At 42.3% G+C, this 17,923-nt stretch overlaps 2 protein-coding genes across 3 annotated transcripts in view; one reads left to right on the top strand and one right to left on the bottom strand.

Annotated features, from left to right (window-relative positions):
- LOC135910073 (pleckstrin homology-like domain family B member 1) overlaps positions 1–9,860 on the top strand; it is a 540,261-nt gene extending 530,401 nt beyond the window's left edge. For both annotated transcript variants that reach the window (XM_065442075.2, XM_065442073.2), the window contains exon 21: positions 2,709–9,860. The gene's annotated coding sequence lies outside the window, so the exon portion shown is untranslated. The remainder of the gene's footprint in view (positions 1–2,708) is intronic.
- A 1,647-nt stretch (positions 9,861–11,507) lies between these two features.
- LOC135910074 (uncharacterized) lies at positions 11,508–17,639 on the bottom strand. The gene is made up of 2 exons (XM_065442077.2): positions 16,090–17,639; positions 11,508–13,545 (listed from the first exon to the last, which is right to left on the bottom strand). The coding sequence occupies exons 1-2, from the start codon at positions 17,292–17,294 to the stop codon at positions 12,594–12,596; spliced, it is 2,157 nt and encodes a 718-aa protein (XP_065298149.1). The 5' UTR covers positions 17,295–17,639; the 3' UTR covers positions 11,508–12,593.
- Between the last annotated feature and the right edge of the window lie 284 nt (positions 17,640–17,923).

Below are 17,923 nucleotides of genomic sequence, written 5' to 3'. Positions count from 1 at the left end.
CTCTTAGTGGAAACACGCCATATTGGCATAGTAGTGATGACAAATGCCACAATTTCTGCAGCATACCCGCCATGTGTTTCTATGTCACTGGCAGCTAAGCACGCCCATCGCTGTTTCTGCCCCTTCAAAGTGGACATGGCTACGTTATTGCCACAGACTTGCCGATATTAACGATATTATTCACTACTGATATGGAAGAAACTGTTTCAATGCACGTAATTTACTCACGAAAAGAAAAAACATCTCGTTCCGCGCGTTCGGCTTGCTCCGCCAGTTGCCATTTTTGTTTTGGTGTACTTCACTGTTACAGTGGCAGCCACCTGTTTGTTGAACTGTTGTCATCCTGCAGCTAATGCAGGATGAACAAAATTTTTTTTCTTTTCGCTGGAAATTGAACCCACATGATGATCGCACCCCTGAATTTGTGGCAATTTTTTTGATTAAGTGTTATCATTATGCTAGTGGATACACTAGTTTTATAGGTGCTGTAGGGAATGGTGTTTATCATGAATAGCTCAGTTCATTATAAAGAAAATATCAGTTTTCTTCATATGACCGTCTTATAAGGCTTTTTGTCTGCTACCAGTAGGCTACACTAATTGGCCAGCTGATCAAGCTTTCACCTAGTCCTGCTGGTCACCTCAAGTTCAATATTGAATGGACTAGTAAGTAGCCACAGTGCTACAGCTTACATGGGCAGCTTAAGTGCTTACCAAAGCCAGCATCAAGCATTGCTTGGCACAGCAAGTGGATTCTGACTCATACTCATTCACCGATATAATTTTCTTGCTATATGCTCTCTCACACTTATGTACTAACACTCATCGGCACTCACTCACGCTCCTGCTCCTACCCACACATACTCGCCAACACTCACTCACTTTCATTCACACTTAGCAACAACCACTAATGCTATTACTCATGTCCACTCAAACTCACGCGCACGTCTCATGTCTACTCGCGCTCGCTGACAGTCACTCACTTTTGTACTGACATCCATTCAAGCTCGGTGTTGCCACCTTTCATTGATGCTTTTGTTTTAACCAGCACTCGCTCGTCTTTATATTCACATCCACTCACCCTCATAAACACTAATTCCCATTCATCCAGATCCAACCACACCTTTTGTCACACACTCGCACACTATCCTGCATCTGTGATATCATTCTGGAGCGAATATGAGTGGGTGTGCTTGTGAGGGAGTATGCCAAACTGTTATGTCAGGTCACGTTTTGATAACAATTTAACCACCCATGCTACCTGGTTCATTTCATGGCTCATTGAGTTTGTGGCTTGATACACATCAAGCATCTTTGTGTACATTTGCCAATTTGGTTCAAGTTGTGGAAAGCATGTGTAAACTCAAAAAAGAGGTATTTGTGGCTAGGAGGAAGGCAGCCGTTTGTGAAGAAGCTGCTCAAGAATTTTAAGGGGTAAAGTGGTTAAAGCGTACTCTGACTATGCCCTACACATAGTCTTTGATGTTGAAATGTGACGACTGCTGTGATTTGAATCTACCTTATTTGCACGATTCTAACAAGCACCTTTCTTGAATAAAAGATGCATTCAAATTCGCATGTGTATTACAATTGTAACTAATTCTACCCAAAATAAAAAACAAAACTGATTCTTACTATAAAAAAAAAAAGCTCAGTGCACTGTAGCTAGCAACTCTGCCATCAAACGGGTCGTCTGAAGAAAAGGACGCTCGAAGACATCGCAAGGTGGGTCCATGGAGTGTGGAATGCCCTCCCACAGACGATGGTTGCGCAAGCTTACAAGAAGTGTAGCATTGTTAATGCATTAAATGGAACTGAAAATGACTTTCTGTGGTCAGTAGACAGCGGAGAGGAGGCATCATTAGACACCGATAGCGACTAGCTGCTAAGATTTAGCTTCGTATGTGTCTGTGTTCCTTTGTAGATTCCATAAAATCGTGTCCACACGGTACACGTCGACTCAGGTTTCATTACTTGATGTGCGCAGTAGAATCGGCACCAAGGTTTTTTTTTTTTTGTGCGGGAAGGGAGGGGGGGGGGACTATTTTGGTGGTCTGCGCATTACAATCGGTGGCAAAGTAGAATCGTGCAAATATTGTATGTATGTTGGCAGCTCCATACTGCTTTCAAAACTTCTCATTCTTAAAAGGGCCCTCCAACACCTTTGTTTCACAACTGAGAACACACTTGAGTTGGTGCAGTGCCTTTAAATGTGTTCCCGAAGAAATTTTTGTAACCTAATAATAACAGAAGTGTAAAGAGCACAATTCCTTCTCAACACATTGTTTCCTCTCAATTGGGCTTGCACCAATAGTAATGCCCGGCGTGTTGCTCCTTTCTTGCTTTCCCTTCTTTCTGCAGTGCACTTGTGGTACCCCTTCAGGGTTGGCTTTCAATAAAGGCGATAGGATGGGCAGGACATGTCAGCATATCACTTTTCCCGTTTGCTGGAAAGTTGTAGGGGTGTGTAAGCATGCACAAGCTTTCTCAAGGGAGCCGCAGGAGAGAGCAATCTTCTATGCAAGATTGTGAGCTCCCTGATACATGTAGTGGAGTAATTTCTGGCTCGCATATTGACGGCACTATTGCCTATAAACTGTAAACATTTTCTCATTGTGTTCAAAAAGTGTTGCAGTGCCCCTGTGCTTACTATTTCTCTGCACTAAGCGAGTTGATGCTGACATTAACAGTCTACTTCGGTTACTGTAGTGCCAAGGCTGGAGTTCAAGGGTGTCACAGTGTGACATGCAGAGGAGATGCCTTGCCCGGTTATCATCTATGACAACTGAAGCCAACGAAGTCCCAGGCTCCTTCTTCTGTAGAGGGAAAATGTGACAGCTACCCCTTTTGTACTCTGCATGATACGCTTGTTCAGCCTCAAGGGAAGCCTACACCAACTATATTCGAACTTTGGCGAGGGACAAACCAGCCAACAGAGTGCTGCATGGTGGCAGTCATGAGCAAAGGAAGAAAAATTGAGCGTGTTCGATCTTCAGCGATAGTTTGGCAAACTAGTCTCACATCATCAAAAGGAAAACCTGAGCATTGAACTCGGTTTGTCAGCAGGAGCATTTGTTGATTATGTGAGTGTATGTTTCCCTGTTGTATACATTGGCAGCAATGTCCGTTGATATCATGGATGTGAATTTTCTGTCATTGCACTTGGTGTAATTTTCAGAAGTTTTCATGTTCATATTTCAGTGTAAATCATTTTGTTCTATGTGTGTGTGTGTGTGTCTGTGTGTGTCTGTTTGCTTGTTTCTTTTGACTCTTTAAGTTGCTCTGTTTATGACTTCAGTCATCCCATGCTAAGTGTCACTGAATAATTATAAGGAACTACCACAAAAGTTAAAACTAAACCACATTTTCGAGCTGCGCTCAATCAAGGTACGCATTATATTTTTGCTTAAGATTTCAAGCAGCTTGCATTTTATTTGCTGCCTATGCAAATGTTGCATTCTGTGAAGTAGCTGTTCAAGATTTATAATTTTTTTCTGTTGAACTGTATAGCTTAGCTCATTTCCAACATTCATGCAGTTCTCTTTCATAAGTGCTCATGACTTGTAGAATGGTGTATGAAACCACTGTATCACAGATATCAGGCTCATTATATTGAGTTGGTGCTTGTGCATATAAACATATCAATTGGCATCTTCTTACTAAAATTTGGTTTTTGTTTAATTATGTGATAGTCTCCCAATAAAATGAACCTCAAGGCATGCTTAACAAGCCATTTGGTCTGCTGTTGTAGGGGTTGAAGGACGGATTTTGGGATGGAAACAAAACTTGGGAGTATTTATTTTACATTATTTACAAGGAGGTGAGAGTCAAGTAACAGTCGTACAGTCATTACGGGCCGGCAGCAACTCGGACGCTGCGGCCCGCGGCAAGAAGTTCGAGAGAGGTGAATCAGGGAATAAGGGAATGCTCTGGTCTCTCTGGAATGCTTCTTTTAAACCCTTCGAGGACTGGAAGTCGCGTCATGTTCGACCAATGGGAGAATCCGCTCAGATGACGCCATTTTCAGCCAATGGTTGGCGCCCGTATCGCGTTGTCACACCCGGCGGCTATCTGCGGTCTTGCCTCGCAGACTTGCAATGCGCTTCTTCCAAGGCGGAGAATGGGGGGGGGTGTGCTCATGCTCCATTGTCCGAGTGCCCACCTGCTCCCGGTGCTACGGCCGCGCAGCGGTAGCAAATGTCTTCTTAAAGGCGATGAAGAGGTACGCTTGGGCCTTCCCGGCACGTCCGGCTGTCACGGCGCATTACCGCCGTCTTGGTTTGGCACCCACTTTACTTCCAACAATGCCGTGCTATCCCCTCGCTTTCTGGAAAAGTCAAGCATTGAACAGTTCCTCGGCGGCACACGACCTGGGGGCCGCAAACCTGTTTGCACGTGTCTTGTGGCCTTCAACTTGTTTGCTCGGGCGCTCCTCTGGAATGTGCTTTCCTGCTTCTACATTCCTCAATTAGCTGTGCTGCGATTCGATGTGGTCTGGGGAACTCGAAGTAGCCTCAAGAAACGGCGCCATATCTAAGACTGTCCATACGCCCAGTTTTAAACAAAATTAAAGAATGCAAACAACTTTCACACTGATTGTCAAATCCGATAAGTCTCCACTGCTACATACCAAAATGGCTGGGGTTGCAAGAGCAGCTTGTACTGTCGGTGCATTGTTCTGAACAAAGTGATAGTCATCGAAAAAAAAGAAAAAGTAGAAAATGAAGCAATTGTTTTCACCTTGAGGACAGTGATACTATTCCAAATCTTGCCACAACAGGAGCAAGGAACAATAGGACAATGACAAAATGATAAGGTCATCATGGATTTGGCAGAGCAGTCGTAGCTAAGCTGAGTAAGCATAAAGGCCAAACTACATGCACATGTGCTGGCACGCTAAAGCTCACGCCCACATGCCTTACACATGCGCAGATGGTGTAGGACAGATTGTACGCACCAAAGCGCGGCGGGAGCATAGATATTTTCTCCAGTCAAATATCGGTGCTGTGGCTGCCTCACAAAAATACAAAATGGCGTCTGCTAAGGCGAAAATGTGAGCCAAGTGCATGCACGCTGGGGCACGTCTTGCAGGTTCAAACCACCATTCCTAGCGAGGCACAGCAAGCGCAAGGCGTGTGGGTGCGAAATTTCGCACACAGGCAAGCATACATGTAGTTTGACCTTTAGTGTTTCGAAGTGAAAACATATGAGCTAGGACCGCTGCGTGTAGACTAGTTTTGGAAACAGTCAGACTTGCAGTTCCTCAGGCTTGGGCTTCATTTGGATCTAAGCGGACATGTTGGGTACACTAATCCAATTCTTGAGACACATTACAAGCTCTCTGATGATAAACTTGAAGAGGCTGTCTCAAAAATTGCAGGAAAACAAACAACTCCTTCACAGAGAAAGAAGTTTGGTGATTTAGTGCAGTAGGACTGTGTTGCTACTGACCAGCTACTGGTATTATGCCTGCTACAAAATGTGCCGCAAATGGCTATAGGTGGCAGGAACAGCAGTGATAGTATGGCAGCGCTACACTGAAGCACCATTATAGTGGTTATGCTGGAATTGTTTCCTTCGAAAGGAACTATAGTACTTTATTACTAGTGATAACCATGTGGACAAAGCCAGAAGGTGTTGTGCATTATCATAAGCCAAACTTTTGATAAGCTGAACTACGTTCGATAGTTCCTTTGTGTTCACTTTAATGGGAGACTACTGCGTAATTTATCACAATGTCAGAGTTTTGATTCGGCAAAAAGAAAATTTTGTAGCATTTCTTGCTTTTCCATTTTGGTGCTTAAGCAGCTGAATACAACATTCGGCCCTTGCAACAAGTCACTGTAACCGTTATACAATTATGAGTTACACTTTTTTTACATTCTTACTGATGCACGTTTATTTTGCAACATCTGTGTTCTACAAATGAGTGCCTTTCTGCTTTGTGATGTTTACTCTCTTTTTCAACTTATTTCATGCAAGGTGTATGCTGCACTTTTGTAGATGTGGTTACATGCCACTTATCAGTGTAGCATTAGCATCACATCTTGCTGCAATTTTCATTATAAGATTCGGTTTGTCTAAAGGCTACTGTACCGTTGCCTGTGTATGTTATCATTTTCTAAACTGTGTGGTTTTTACTGTGGGCATTTATTGCTGCTATTTTGCATTGCTTACAGTTGGATAAGTAACCAGTTTTGCTTTGGAAATGAATCCAAAATAAACTGAGAACCATAAACTTTTATTTATGTTTACTTGTATATGCTGTACACCGTGCAGAGTTGCTTGTATCTAAGTCAGAAGAAGTATGACACTGACGCTTTGCAGTAATGTTTTGTCATGTGGAATATGTGTAATGAGGAGTCATGCTATGAATCATGACATCAATTACCCCAAAGAGCTCTGCATTGCATTTCATTAACAAAGCCAGCGAGCTTTGAACTTCAATTTGTTTACATCTTTACTGCTAACGCAAGGTATGGTTATGTAGCACTATCAGATCATACAGTTTTCCATCATAATATATTTCACTATTGCTTCTTGGGCATTACATCTTTGCCAGAAAATTAAGGCAGCTAAGACATGTGAACTATTACATAACAGGTCTCAAAGCAAAGTTGCTAATTACGCAGTTTTTGCCACCCTTGCAGTTACACCAAGCTGAATCTATGACTAGAAAAGGAATGCTTTCACCATAACAATTTGATGCATTGTGGAATATTTTGTGCTATCTGCTCCATAGCATTACAATGTTGCTACAAGTGGCCCTTATCTGACACCTCAATACATTGTTTCTACACCTTGTCTTTCAAGCACTTCAGTCCACCTTTACTGAACTTGCTTTGTTTGGCTGTACAGCCCAGCAGCATCACCAAAAATGTTCAAGGTAGCCGCAAGACTCATTAAAAGCAGCGCACTGATAGATAGCCAATGCTCACATATCAAGGAGGAGCATTCGTTGTGATCACACATGGCTGCCAACTGCTGTGCTAGTAGGAACAGTCCTCTGCAGGCACACAGTAGCCTAGAGGATAGCAGTGCAGCAAGAAGTTATAAGCTGAGTGCATGCAGTATACTGCAATATTATGCTGGTAACCAGAATGTCTCAAAGCAGATTCTACCAATGGTATCATAACTGGTAGCTAGAAGATTGAATCTGGTTCAAAACTATGATACTGGCTTGGCATATTATTCTAGACAATATGTATATTAGATAACGATTGATCGCAAGGTGTTTTAAAAAAAAAATCTACCTATTGGCAGCCTTTAGGAATTTCTGCTGCTTTGCACTTATGGCAGCTTTTCTGTCTGCATAAACCTAGGAGTGCTCACACAAGCATTGCATTATGCTAGAGTTCACACCAGGCATCTGTGTAGTGCTGCTAGAGCACAGCAACTACTTCGTCCGTTTCAAGTGTTTTACAATACCTTATACTGAGTCACAAAGAAACCTATAAAAAATCTTTTCTGGTGCTGTATTCCTGCTCTTTATATTGCTTTGTGAATTGCGGTCAGCTAAGCAAGGCCCGTCAGCACACCACTTCACTTGGCGAACATGCCATGCGAGTGCAAAGAAGCAGGTGCTTAAAATTTGTTTACGAGTTATTCGAACACGACTGTCACAATTCCATAAATATGTTGCCCAGGGCTGTACGTTTTTTTTTTTTTTTGCAAGTTGTGTGAGCAGGTTGGCATTGTGCGAGAGCCCCCTTAATACCTACTGCATACATCTAAGTCAGAAAAGTGTACAGTACATCTACTTGCTTTGTCTATTAGTGGTACATGTTTAACGTTAGTCAATGTTTTTTATTGTTCCTTTGATCACAAATGTCAGTTGATAATTAGCTTTGTAGATAGCTTGACAATGTGGAAACTTAAAAACAGCACTCAAGATTCACTGACAAACATCAACAAATAGTTTTGGTTTGCTACGTTTGTAATTGTGAATCACTGTTTTGTCGGCATTCTTGGGTCCAGACATTTAACATTGTTTTTTGTGTAGTATTTCTATGTGTTTTTGCCCATTAATCAACCTTCATGAATACCTTTCATGCAGCAGTTAGTGTTGCAGAAATTTGCACTTTTGAATCTAGTTGGCACACCTGTGCCCTTATACAAAGGAGAACACCTTTGAAGTTGTGTTACCACTAAAAAAGCAGTGCATTAAAGATGTTCATCTGTGCCAGTCTCATGCCTTGTCAGCATGAAACTGCACCACTTCCATTACTCTTTAATGCTGTGCTGTGCTCTTTGAAGTGCATTTGTACATCTTTGTGCATTGTTCCTTTCATTGTAACAAAGCCTGTAATGCTTTATATCACCATGTTTACTATGTGAAAACATGCTTACATTCAATATGTGCATGTGACTCTGAATGATTGGTTTGTGTAATTTTGTGTTCACAACCTTTCTGCATTGCCATTCACTGCAAAGAACTGGCATTCCTTCCCTTTATCTTTTTTTTTTATTTCGTCTCAGCTTGAGCAGTCAAGCTAGAGTTGTATTTTCATGGCAAATGTAAAGCAATTAAACCAGCAGCAGTTGAGTTGCCATGACTACTGCTCCCTGGCTGATACAGTGCCAGATAGCAACATGGGTGCCTTGAGGTCAATCTTTTTGTTATTCCAGACCAATTTGTCCTGTAGTAAAGCACTTGGTGTGGCAGTTATGGCACTTTGATAAGTTGATTCCAGGCATTTCTTTCTCGAAGCTGACAAATTTCTATTGCCAGACTTGTAGACCTCATTGTAACAAACAAAAAAAAAGAAAAAGTGATTTTATGTAAAAGCTACTTCTGTTAATTGTAGGTTCAGTGTTTTGATGCTTTAGGCTGCAGGAATGTTGCTTTGTGGCCAAATCTGCCTCTGAGTGGGTAGTGCATAATGGTAAAGGAGACATATCTTTCTCTACTCTTACAGCAGCATCCAAAGTGCTTTGCACATGGGGCAGAATTTGTATAGCGTGCATTATTTGCATGCATGTTGCACCCAGGGATCACATATACATGCTTGTATAATGGTTCACCTTTGGGATGGAATCGAAGCCCAGGCCTTGTGCATTCCCTTGAGTTTGCTGTTTACACAGCACTTGTCTCCTTGGCATCAAAAAGCATCGACTTAACTGGTGCTTATGGCTGAAGGTAAGAGACCTCTGTGAATGATAGCAAGGCACTTGGCTGGTAATTATCATCATATCACATTTCACTACTTGTCTACTGTAACATTTTGATACATTATCATAAAAGTGGCTGTTAATATTTGCTCTCCCTCTCATGTGAGCTTTTGACTTTCTCATATGTGGACAAGTCTGCGGAACATTTAAGTATATACACACAAACATACCACTTTCAGTGTCTGTTCCTAAGTACGCAACAGTCCAGGTAAGTGCAGCAGGCAGAGTATGTGGCCCATTGGTGGACGAGCACCCACATCTGCTAGCTAGCTCTCGAATGTTGCATCACATGTATGTATAATTGTTGTACGCCCCCTTGTGAACAGTAGGTTTTAGAGCATATTACACACTGTTTTAAACAGTTGCTTAGAACCGCTCGGGTTTGCAGGTAACTGAAGGTGCCATTGATGCTAGACATTTTTTTAAAAGAAATTTAAGTCTAGTTAGCAAGTTGTGGTCACTTTTGTTTGTGTACCATTGTGGTCCTCATTGTTAACTTCTAAGTTCTCAGCTTGTCAGTGGCCGAGACATAGTAGCCCATAGCTTGCCTACTTCTTTTGTTCGAAGTGTATGTGTCCTCACATTGATGTACCATCCAAAAAGCTTTCTTTCATTGAGCTGTAGTGTGGTTGATCACACACGTTTGTTTTGTAGTAGTGCTGCACATGGAAATAAAACTTAAGAACTGGTTTTTGTGGCTGCGAATTGAAATTTTTGTAGTGTGTAGGTTTCTGGCAACATGCTTTATGTTTATGACACAAATATTGCTTCTGTTCCTATAGCAAACATTACCCTTAGTATACATGTTTTAAAAAAAATAAAACCAGTTACTCAAATGACCTAGCTTGAAACTGTACAGTGATTGGCAGTTTTCGTCAGGGCTCTCACCCTGCCTGTTGTGCATCTCTTTTCCATAAAATTTATTATTGTAACATGGTGTCAGCTGCCGAGGTCACTTCGCAGTGCCAGCCTGTGTGACGTGGTTCACTGCTCCTGCAAGGGGCGATGGTGAGCAGCTATGAGTAAGGCTCGATGTGACGCTCCCTTGCGTGTTGTCGCTGCTGGCGGTACGATTTCCCCATGACGAAGAGCCGCTCTCATCGTTGGTGGAATGAAAGCGTGAGAAGAAAATGTAGTGCTGTGCAAGACGGGCTGTGCAGCGACGATGGCTATGATATGGCACCAGAGTAGCACGTGTCGTCTCTATGGAAACAAAGCACTGCATTAGCAGAGGTCTGCGTACGCTGACTGCTGTGAATCACGCCCACAAGTAATTATCAGTGATTTTTTTTTTTTCAGTGACGTGAAATATTTAAAATTTGTTCTGGAGTTTTTATGTAAACACATCCGCTGCCACACCATTTAAAATCTGACCCACCGCAGTAGCTTAGGCGGCAAGGCATTGCGCCGCACAACTCAAGGCTGTGGGTTCGATCCCAGCTGCGGTAGCCGCATTTGATAGGAGGTGAAATGCAAAACTGCCTGTGGTACCTGGATTTGGGGGCGTGTTGAAGAACCGCAGGAGGCCAAATTAATTCGGAGTTTCCTGCTAAAGCATGCTTTATGATATGGTTCTGGCATGTAAAACCCCATAATGTTATATTTTAATTGAAAGTTTGCTCAATGTATGCATTGGGCCTGCGCCCAATGGTTTGCATTTCACTGCAACACATTGTCAAAGTTCTCTAGTTCAGCAACTTCCGAAGCAGTTTCCTACATTCACTTTGCGGCAGTTTTCTGAAGATACTGGCTGCATGGGCTTGCATGGTAACAAAGAAAACTCAGCGCTACGACAATGGATGAAGTGAACCACACAACCATTAGTATGTCGAAACATGCTACTATGGAAGCGATCTATATAGCAACATTGAATTGGTCCGTTTAAAATGGGGCGATGAAAGTGGAAAGGGGAACAGTCCACTGCTCAATTATGGCAATCTGGTACTCGAATAGATTGCTAGTGGTTACAACGCGAGAAAGCCCAAGAGGCTGTCATGTCTTGCTAGAAATTGGCTTTTATGTAAATCAGATGATGTGGTTATTGTAAACAGCATAAAGAGACCATGCCCATTACAGGTTATCTCCAATTCAATGCATTGAGGTCCACTACTACCCAAGACACTGCCATGTTTCAGACCATTCTGTTTAGTGATTCATATGTGATGCGCAAGCCAGTAAAAAGTAAATGTGACAGACAGAAAAATTGACAAAGTGTGTGAAATAAGATTTTCGGCATTTCTCCAATTCTCTACAGTGTGCAAGTTTTATTTCTAAAAGACTAGCTTTGTTTATATAGATGTCATGGGAGATGCAGTTCTGAATAAGTGCACGACTGTATACTTCTACACGGGACTTTTAATAGGATGTTTCCACTATTTGATAAACAAAATGTGCAATATCAACACACAATTCAAGCAAGTTTTACTGTAGAACATTTGTCATTGTCATAACTTCCTGCTGCTCTCCACAAACCTTTTCTTATATATAACCCTTTTGCCTATTTTAGGGCAACCCTCATCCAAAGCACAAATATGCAGTCTACCAAAAATGGAGAGATCACTACACATGACACAAACTACTGTTAGATTTGTAGTATCGACTTAAGTCATACTCCAAAGCTAAGGAATTTTTAGAAAAGTTCCGATGTGCAACCCAAGTCATCTTTGATAGCACGTGGTGCAGTCTGTACAAACATTTGAGAAAGGTTCCATATGTGCAACAGTGTCCACTGTTAAAGTGAGCACTACAATGTGTAACTGTTGCTTTGCTGATGCTCTAAGCTGCCAGTGCTGGCTGAAGCTTTGGTAATACACTGCACAAGAGTGTAGAAAGGTGCCAGTGCCACCAACCACAAGCCTTCTGCTGCAAGCCAGGCATTTGTGCACTTTGCAGAGGAAGGTACAGTTGCCGAAGGGCAAGACATGGCTCTGCATTCGTTTTTTTGTTACTGTCAGACCACACAGTTTCAGAACAAAGCAGCCTTACTACCAAGTTTACAAACGGACTTTATTCTCAGAAGCTTGGTCTGATTACCGTTTATATGAAAAATCAGTTGAGATTCTCCAAACAAGCTAGTCTACCATTGCTGAACATAGACAATAATTTTCAATACTGCAATAACAATTTCTGGTACAAAAGCACATAATAAACTGTGCTTTGGAATATCATCAGTGGTTGATTATACCACTGGAAAAGATACCCACACATTTAACACAATCTGTCACAGTTCATACCCAACTTTGGAAACCAGTTAGGCAGTAAATGCAACATTACCTTATGGTTGATGAGAGCTTCACTCAAGCACAAACATGAATGGCACAAGTCATAGAAGACTAACATGCTGCACATGAAAAACAGGCAAATGAGGAAACCATGGCGATCACAGCTGGGACAATATACATAATTCTACACGTCGTCATGCCCTCAGGCATTAACGTCCGACACCTTGAGATACTGCGCAATTGCATTCCAACAATCTGCATTCAAAGCATCAATCTGGGTTCCTTGGCCAGGATAACATTCAACAGAATGTTGAACTATTCCTGCAATGACAAAGAAGTTATCGTAGAGGTAGCGCACAGAAGAAGTAATGTTCTGATAGGCTTCCGACATACTTTGTCCTGCCACCTTTGCCACATGAGACATAAAGTGAGGCTTCTTGCAAAGGTACTCAAAGGCTTTGGCACATTGCCTGTTGGTACTATTACGCTGAACAAACTCAACTGCTTGGTTCAGTCGGCTGTGGTTCTGCTGCAGAGTAGCGAAGATAGGGTAAGTGATGCCACTAAATGGAATCTCTGGATTTTTCATGCCAAATTCCAACAATACTTTGTTTTTCTTGACTCCAGTTGCAAGCAAACTTAGGCACTTCATAGGCAGCCCTCGAGACAGTCTAATAATGACCTTAATCAAAGTTTGATTCCATGACAGCATGCGGCAGAATGACAAGGCTGTGTGATGATAAAACTGAAAGCCAGTACTAACATCGAGTTCCTGCAAAGTTGTGTTGTGGACAAGTGCTGCTGCAACCTTTGTTACTAGACAGTAACTAGTAGTTTCTGGGTTCTGGGAAAGCTCCAAACATGTGATAGACCTGTTGGTTTCAAGCATTTCGGAAAATAAGTTTCCCTTGCTAGGTTCATGGCCTTTATAGTGCACCTTCAGAGTGTGCACCGTAGTGCTTGAAGCCAGGGCTTCACACAGTTCTCCAAAAAGCACGACAGGTATGTCACAAATGTTCTTCAGGCTGAGCTCTGTGGGACAAAACTGAGTGTTGGTATATAGTGACAAGATGTTCTCGACATCGGCATCAACCAATGGAAGCAGCACACGATCATAGCAGCTGTTGCTTGCTAGTATGGCTGCCAAGCTTGCCCTACAAAAAAGAAGTCAGAAACATATAAACTCTAATCAGTGCAACAAAATTTCTTCGTTTTGCTCAAAACTTTGAATATGCTTCCAAATAAATGCAAAATTCCAGTTGTATAACATCTTTTAGCTGAACCATCTTAATGCCAGCATACAACTGCTGTATGCATAGATGCAGTGAAAGCATGTACAAGGAAATGCCAAAGTAATAAAAAAAGAAAGTTATACACTGGAATCTACACCGATGAAGTCTTGAACGTCAGGTCTTTAAATAAATTGGACTATGTATACAATTTTGCTCGCCCTTCATAATATATGTTATACCATTCAGTTTTCTGCACAATGGATGCAAGAGAACACTACATACATTATGCAAAATAGAAGTGAGGCGTGCAGACAGGACACTAGAGTAGAGAAGTGGACAACACAAACGCCGACTATCAACTGAAGGGAGCACTGAGACGAAAAAAAAAAGACACCAAACTCATCTGCGCATGCTCAGGAATGGTAACACCACATGTCAAACAGGTACACATGCCGGTCTACGTGAGAGATAACTGTTAAGGCACTTAATCTCTTCCTTATGTAAAGTAATCGAAGGCTGACTCACGCACGCACTTCCACCATTATAGATATGCCATGCCTCTACCATAAGACGCGTATCTTCATTCTTATGCCTGTACAATATCGCGCATTCATCTAACTCTGGCATGCAGTTACAATCTTGGCAATGTAGTGAAAGATTAGAAGGCGATCCACCGGTTAATGACCTTTTATGTTCCATTAGCCTCTGATTGATACACCGTCACGTTTGCCCTACGTAGAACTGGCCACAGCTAAGGGTAATCTTATAAACCACACCCATACGACAGTCAGTAAAACTGTTCTTCTTATTGCGCTTCACTGGACAAATATCTGTTTCTTTTTTGTCCAGTGAAGCACAATAAGAACAACAGTTTTACTGACTGTCGTATGGGTGTGGTTTATAAAATTCCCCTTAGCTGTGGCCAGTTCTACGTAAAGCAAACGGGACGGTGTTTCAATCAGAGGCTAATGGAACATAAAAGGTCGTTAACCGGTGGATCGCCCTCTAATCTTTCACTACATTGCCGAGATTGTAACTGCACACCAGAGTTAGATGAATGCGCGATATTGTACAGGCATAAGAATGAAGATACGCGTCTTATGGTAGAGGCATGGCATATCTATAATGGTGGAAGTGCGTGCCTGAGTCAGCCTTCGATTACTTTACGTAAGGAAGAGATTAAGTGCCTTAACAGTTCTCTCTCACGTAGACCGGCACGTGTACCCAATTGACACGTGGTGTTACCATTCCTGAGCATGCGCAGGTTAGTTTTGTGTCTTCTTTTTTTTTCCACCTCAGTGCTCCCTTCAGTTGATAGTCGGCGTTCGTGTTGTCCACTTCTCTAGTCTTGTGTCCTGTCTGCACGCCTCACTTCTATTTTGCATAATGAATCCTTACCAACTAGCTCAGCTTTCTGTCGTTCTAAACACTACATACAATCTTGGCAGCCAATTACACAGCCATGTTGTCACTAGGGCCAGAACAAAAGAGAGGCTAAGTTTAGTTGAAGAATGACTAAAATATGTTTAAAGTATGGATGTGCTAGCTACGTTGTCAATCAGCTGTTGACCAAATTATATAAACCATTAGTCTCACAAATTTTTTTTTTTTCTGCTTGGTTGTGAAGACTGTCATAGAACAGAAAAAAATAAGCAACAATGAAATAAGGACACTAAATCTGTTTGGTGAATCATGGTTAAAAATAATTATGCTGGCCAAGACCACAGATAACGTTGAAATCCATTTAATAGGCGAGTTGTGAAACCTGCAAGGAAGCTTTTGTGCAATGTGAAATTCCATGCACCTTGGCAGTATCGCCTGTCCTTATTCTAATTGTTAGATGCATTGGAGCATCTCGCATGTTTGGCTTCTGCAAACGGCTGTGCTCTGTACTTATGGCAGCTAGCAACAACACCATTCAAGAGGAAGTAAAGGAATCTAAATGTCATGAAAGCATTAATGAAGGGTCTACAACACGCTCGAACCCCTGTATGCAGGCATCTCCAAAAGCTGAAAAACATGCCACAAGACACATCACACCTAACATTTACAGCAAGGACAGGTTGCACTGCCATTGTACATATAACTTAATAGTGCAGGAACATTTCCTTGGGAGGTTTTGCATCCATATATGCCAAACTACAATCTTAAGTAGTTATAGCACGAGTTTTAAACAACTGCGGAGTATTGCACAGAACTGAACCAAGGCTGCATTATATTTGCTTTGGTTATGGTGTAGTATAGAAAAATTTTTTAAAGTATTGTGGCCATTTGTAACATTTACACTAGTTATGGCTGGCAGAAATCATTTTAGACTGTCATGACTAATAAATGAGTTAAGCTGTGTGAGCACAGTGCGAATATCAGGACATTTTATCAGGATTTTCCTTTAACAGCTGGGACAATGGGCTCTGTAATGATGTAACGAACATATTTATGATCAAGAGACAATATGTAACAAATTACCTTTCACTGCTTGATGCATAAAAATCGTCGAATTTCAGCTTCTGCAGGGTCTTGTTTTGATCAAGTGCTTTGCACAGACAGCAGATGACAGCTACATTAACACTTGATGAGAGGAACTCCAAACACTGTAGTGTTGAGTTCTCCTTGATACCCTGTGCAATCTCTTCAGCACCAGATGCAGATATGGTGCTACGTTCTATTATTAGTGTCCGAAGTACAGTGTTCGAGCGGAGCATTGATGCTACATAAGTTCCCTGGCTTCTCAAGATGCAGTAATCGGCTAAATGCAAGCACTTCACGGTAGAGTGAAATTCAAGAGCCCCAAACACTGATGCCATTGACAAAGTTGCCGCACAGACATAAATATCACGCAGAGATGAGCTATTGCCTAGCGCTTCAGCCACCCGAGCCATATCGTTTACTTTTGTTAGGGTTGGAATCATTACCCTTTCTAGAGTATGAGATGACCTCAAAAGTCTGACCAATCCATCTACGCCTCCGGAAAAGTACACACAGTATGACAGTAAAGCTGATTTCAGGCGAACGCATCTTCGTAGGCAGCGCCACAACACATCGCTGTTTTCTTGCAACATACGTGTATTTTCAATCACTACTTCCCTCAGAGTAGCTGAATTGCGACACACTGTCGAAGCGACCTTATAGACCACGTTGGTAGGCATGCCGACGCCGTCGAACATGAGAGTTTCCAGAGTCACCAAAGAACGAAGGTCGACGACTTGCAAAGGACTGTAACAATAAGCACTACCACTGCAAATTTTCACATGGCGAACAGAAGGGCCAAGACGTACGGGGAAAGTCTTCGAACCATGTCGCACTAAGCAACCGGTACTCAAAAAAAAGTACTCTCCGTAATTGAAGCTTACTTCATCGATACACGTGTGCTGCTTGAGGAGAACTGAAAGGGTGGACGCCGCTTTTCTGACTTGCTCATACACGAAGCCCCTAGCATGTGGTATTGTTCGGAGGCACAGCACACCCGTCCGTTTTTCACACAACTCATAGCCGAATGAACTGATAACATCGTTCCACGCAGCAACATCTTCGCACAGCCAACATCGGTGCTTCAGGCTGGCTAGGCAGGGCCGGAAAAGTTCGCTCCGATGGCGAAGTTTGCTCGGTATATCGGTGTCATCGATGCTAACGTCATAGAATGGGGAAGCCGATGCACATTCTTTTGAAGCCATTATCCCAATTTTCTTTCAATGAAGCTGGAGGGAAGGGGGTTGTGGTACGCAGTGTAAATATGTGCGTTTAGTAAGGGAAGGTCCTGAAGTCGTGCAAAGCTTTCACTGCGCAACAGATTGGGTACCAAATAGCTCATCATTCATTAGACCCATTAGGAAAAAAAAAAAGGTACTGCAATGAACAGTAAGCCCTGCATAGTGATAGCCCGCGACTAGCACAAATAGGAGTAGAAGTTTACACGACCAGAACTAGCAGAAAAACGAAATCAACCGACAAAAACAAACTTGGCGGCTTTGGATTGAAATGAATTTTGTTGGCTATCGACTCATACAAAAGTCCAAAACATGGAGGAAGGAGAAACTAATAACTTCTTCGGTAAGCGCACCCCGGAGTCGCCGCAAAACCACTTAGGGGCACAAGGCTCCAAGCCTATGGAGGGCAGACATAAAATAAAGGGCAGATATAGGGCAGACGTTAAATATTTCGGAGAATAAAAATGCACTTGGCCGGTGCGTACTGCTAGCAACGTTGCTGCTAGCGTCGTCTGGCGTACCGCGCGTAATTTGAACCGCGCGCATAACTAGCATAACATAGGTGTTCCAATGGCTGTTCTGTGACATAACTGTGC

The sequence above is a fragment of the Dermacentor albipictus genome, chromosome 4 (assembly GCF_038994185.2).
Source record: "Dermacentor albipictus isolate Rhodes 1998 colony chromosome 4, USDA_Dalb.pri_finalv2, whole genome shotgun sequence".
Taxonomy (NCBI): Eukaryota; Metazoa; Arthropoda; class Arachnida; order Ixodida; family Ixodidae; genus Dermacentor; species Dermacentor albipictus.
The sequence above is the reverse complement of the archived record's forward strand: the minus strand, read 5'-3'. Positions and strand labels throughout refer to the sequence as shown.

Coding starts and splice junctions, on each gene's coding strand:
- LOC135910074 (XM_065442077.2), bottom strand. CDS start 17,294: ATGGCTTCAAAAGAATGTGCATCGGCTTCCCCATTCTATGACGTTAGC. Junction 13,546..16,089: donor TATGCATCAAGCAGTGAAAG/GTAATTTGTTAC, acceptor TCTTTTTTGTAG/GGCAAGCTTGGCAGCCATAC.